Raw genomic sequence first — 4336 nt, 5'->3', positions numbered from 1 at the left:
TAGTAAAATTAAAAAGTTGGAATTTTTTATTGGTTCATAGAGATGGCGATAGAGAGATGTATGCAGATTATTTTCATATAAATTTGACATAAATCGGTTCAGTAGAACTTGAGATATCGTGTACGCCAGTTTGATAAAACTAGTTTCGAGAAAAACGCGTTTGAAGTTCATTGTTCTGGCCGTACCAGGTTAGATACCGCGTCACTAAAATGGCCATAACTCAGTAAATAATGAGAATTTCGAAAAATCCTGTACAGGGTATATTCTTAGATACTTAAACTACAGAAATATGGTAAAAAAAAATTTCGATTTTTTCAGATTTCTAGACTAGAATACCCCCTTAATTAAATCAAGGCCTGTTATTGACAGGCTACAGGTTAGTAGCTGTCCAAAATTATTATTCTGGTTTGGTGGTGCTTCGTGAGAATTTTATTTCATTTCATTGGTTGGTCCGCGGCGGAGCGGCGTTCGAGTAGTGCACATTAGCAAAACAAGAGCAGGTTACAGTGAGGGTATGGCTGGGAAAATTAAGGACAAACTCAGAAAACGCGATCGAATTTTTGCTGCTCTCGATCGGCATGTAGTTTTCTTGGAAGAGTATAATCCAGAAACTAAAAAGGGGCAAGTTCAATCCCGTTTGGATAAGCTTGAGGCATCTTGGGAAGAATTCAATGAGCTTCAGGAAGATTTATCAGAAGAAGATACAAAGGGCGAATTAGAAGATGATATTACGAAAGCGTACGCTGACTTCGAAGAACGCTATTACGAAATTAGGGCTAGCCTGCTGGGTAAATTAGAACCTCCTCCATCTCCAGCAAATTTGGATAACACTATTGGTCGTAACAATGGTGCTTTGGGTGCGCACACAGCCGTTCGGTTACCGCAAATTTCTCTACCAGAGTTCAACGGGGATTTCGAAGGCTGGCTTTCTTTCAAGTCAACGTTTGTATCATTGATACATGACTCTAATGAACTCAGTGACGTGCAGAAATTTCATTATCTGAAATCTGCACTGAAAGGGGAGGCGGCCAAACTGATCGAGTCTCTCACGATCACCAACGGAAATTATATGATAGCGTGAGACACCATCAGCAAGCGCTACTCCAACGAAAACCTGTTGAAGAAGCGACATCTCCAGGCGTTGATGGAATTCCCGATGATTGAAAAAGAGACGTCGGGACAAATACATGGACTGGTGGACGAGTTTGATCAACGACTGAAGATCTTGAAGCAACTGGGTGAGAAGACGGAACATTGGGGTGCGATGATTATCCATTGGATGTGCTCTAAGCTGAATTCTCGCACTTTGCAGTTATGGGAAGATCATGCCGCATCGATAAAAGAACCAACATTTTCGCTATTGGTGGACTTCTTGGAGAAACGAAGAAGAGTATTAGATGCGGTGTTGTCCAACGCAAACAATAGTTCGGTCCAACCCAAGACAATTATGAAACGTGAGCGTATAGCGGTGCATGCTTCTTCGGAAGGCGGAAGGAACGAGCCTACTTGTCTATGTTGTGGCGATCTGCATTATTTGGTACGGTGTTCAAAATTCCAGGATCTCGGGCTGAAGGAAAAGTTAGATTCTGTCAACGGCAAGCGTTTATGTAGCAATTGTTTTAAGACAGGTCACTAGGTACGAGATTGCAACTCGAAGTTTAGCTGTAAGAAATGCGGGAAGAAACACAACACATTGATGCATCCGGGATTTCAACCAGCAAAGGCAACAAGTGGCAGTTCAGAAGACAACGAATCAACGACTGGACGGAAAAGTGACGTAGCTAGGATGCACATCGCTGCAGAAATAACAGACGGAAGAGACAGTGATGCAGCAGAAGGATCCACAGCAGGATCATATAGTGTCGGAACTAAAAAGAATAGCTTGAGTTCTAGAGTATTTCTTTCTACGGTGGTGGTAGCGATACACGATCAAAATGGTAATAAACAACTAGCTCGAGCGTTGTTGGATAATGGATCCCAGGTTAATGTTATGAGTGAGAGGCTGTGTCAAATGCTGAAGCTTAAACGTCGACCGATTTGCATTCCAATAACGGGAGTTGGACAGTCTGAATCAACGGCGAGACATGCGGTTAGTACAACGGTCCATTCCCGAGTTAGCGATTTTTCCATTGGATTGGATTTCTTGGTGTTACAGCGGGTCACAGCTGAACTTCCTTCAGCAACGGTACCAATTTCCCATTGGAATATTCCTCCCAATCTTCAGATGGCGGATCCTCAATTTCTAAGGAGGTCTAAGGAGGAACAAGAATGCGAAGAGGACTTCAAAAGAACACACTCGAGATCAGAAAATGATCGATACATCATTAAGTTACCCAAACATACGAACTGGGATCGGATGTTGGGAAATTCTCGATCAATGGCATTGGATAGATACCGCAAATTGGAAAAACGACTGGAACGGAACCAGAACATGAAGGAACAATATCATTCATTCATGAAGGAATATTTGTTTATGCAACACATGCGGAAGATATCGGATTTGGAGCTTCAATCAGAAGTCTAAGAACCGGACCGGCGGAAGGTATTTTATTTGCCGCACCACGCGGTGATCAAAGAAGCAAGCACGACTACAAAAGTACGCGTCGTCTTTGATGCTTCGGCGCGTACAGACAGCTGTTACTCCCTCAACTCTTTTGAAAGGAACCGTAATTCAAGACGACTTATTGAATTTGCTCTTACGTTTCCGCAAGTATGAGGTAGCACTTGTGGGGGATGTCGAAAAAATGTACAGACAAATACTTCATGATAACAAAGACAACCTCCGTTTACGAATATTTTTCCGCTTCTCAAAAGATGAGCCCATAGGTGTGTACGAACTACTCACAGTTACGTATTGTCTCACTCCTTCATCTTTCTTAGCAACACGGGTGCTGAAACAGCTAGCTGAAGACGAAGGAATGGAAGGTAATAAAGCTCGATCAGCGCTAGAAAAGGATTTCTACGTCGACGACTATATTGGAGGAGCCCCAAGTGTCGACGAAGCTATCGAATTGAGGGAAGATTTAACGTCGTTGATGAACAAAGGAGGTTTTCCAATCCGTAAATGGTGCTCGAATCGACCTGAAGTGTTGTCTGACATTCCTGAAGAACAGTTAGGAACTAACCTCACAATAACCTTTGAATTAAATCCCGATGAAAAGGTTAAAACTCTAGGGATTACTTGGGAACCGAAAGCTGACCAGCTTAGGTTCCTTTACAATGTTGGAGATGATGGAGGTGAATGGACCAGGCGGCGCATACTGGCTGCGATCGCTAAATTATTTGACCCTCTCGGGATAATCTCGCCCGTGGTAGTCACCGCAAAAATTATTATGGAGGAGCTGGCTCTGCTGCAAACCGGGTGGGATGCTCCGGTACCGCCGCAGCTCGAGCAGAAATGGATTAATTTTTATAGCCGTTTGTTTAAATTGGCCGACTTCAGCATACCCAGATTCTGCTTCATTCCAGATTACGTCGACGTTCAACTTCATTGCGTCGCCGACGCATCGGATCTTGCGTACGGAGCCTGCATGTATATTCGGTCCATAAATCGACAGGGCAACGTACGTGTTGAACTTCTATCGTCGAAATCTCGGGTCGCTCCACTAAAGCGATTAACGATTCCGAGATTAGAACTATGCGCAGCGAGAGAAGCTGCCCGTTTATACCAAACCGTTATTAAGGCCCTCGCGTTAGATCACATCCGTTCATTTTTCTGGTCGGACTCAACCGTGGTTCTCCATTAGCTGAGGGCCCCACCGAATTCGTGGAAAACTTTCATCGCAAACCGCGTTTCAGTTATCCAGACAGCTACATATGGACATTTGTGGCTACATGTAGCCGGCAAAGAAAATCCTGCGGATCTTGTTTCCCGAGGAATGCCTATTGAAGATTTTTTGATCAGTGATCTTTGGAAGCAAGGACCTTCATGGCTGAAACAGGAGCCATTAAAATGGCAGACGGACATTTCTATATCCGTTCCTGAGGAAACAGATCTGGAATCTCGAGTTCTCGCTCCCATAGCCATCACAACTGCCACTGTGAATGAACCCAGTTTTATCTTCTCACTTCGATCTTCTTTCCTTCCATTGATTAGGATAGCGCTTTGTCTACGATTTATTGAGAATTGTCGAAACCCCATAAGACGGAACACTTCTGTGTTTTTGACAGTATATGAAATCAACGCTGCAAAAATGGTTCTCGTACGACTGGCTCAGGAAGAATGTTTCAACGAAGAAATCGATTCCTTAAAGAAGCGATACCAAGTTTCTCGCCAATCACCATTAAAGCTATTATCTCCTTTTTTAGATAAAGATAACATAATAAGGGTCGGTGG

At 43.4% G+C, this 4336-nt stretch overlaps 1 protein-coding gene across 1 annotated transcript; it reads left to right on the top strand.

Annotated features, from left to right (window-relative positions):
* The first annotated feature begins 514 nt into the window (after positions 1 to 514).
* Positions 515 to 1081, top strand: LOC129765909 (uncharacterized). Its single transcript, XM_055766355.1, has one exon. It carries the CDS (start codon positions 515 to 517, stop codon positions 1079 to 1081), a length of 567 nt encoding a protein of 188 aa, XP_055622330.1.
* Positions 1082 to 4336: the final 3255 nt, after the last annotated feature.

Source organism: Toxorhynchites rutilus, chromosome 2 (genome assembly GCF_029784135.1).
Source record: "Toxorhynchites rutilus septentrionalis strain SRP chromosome 2, ASM2978413v1, whole genome shotgun sequence".
Lineage (NCBI taxonomy): Eukaryota > Metazoa > Arthropoda > Insecta > Diptera > Culicidae > Toxorhynchites > Toxorhynchites rutilus.
Note: the sequence above shows the minus strand (reverse complement) of the source record. Positions and strands in the feature narration are given on the sequence as shown.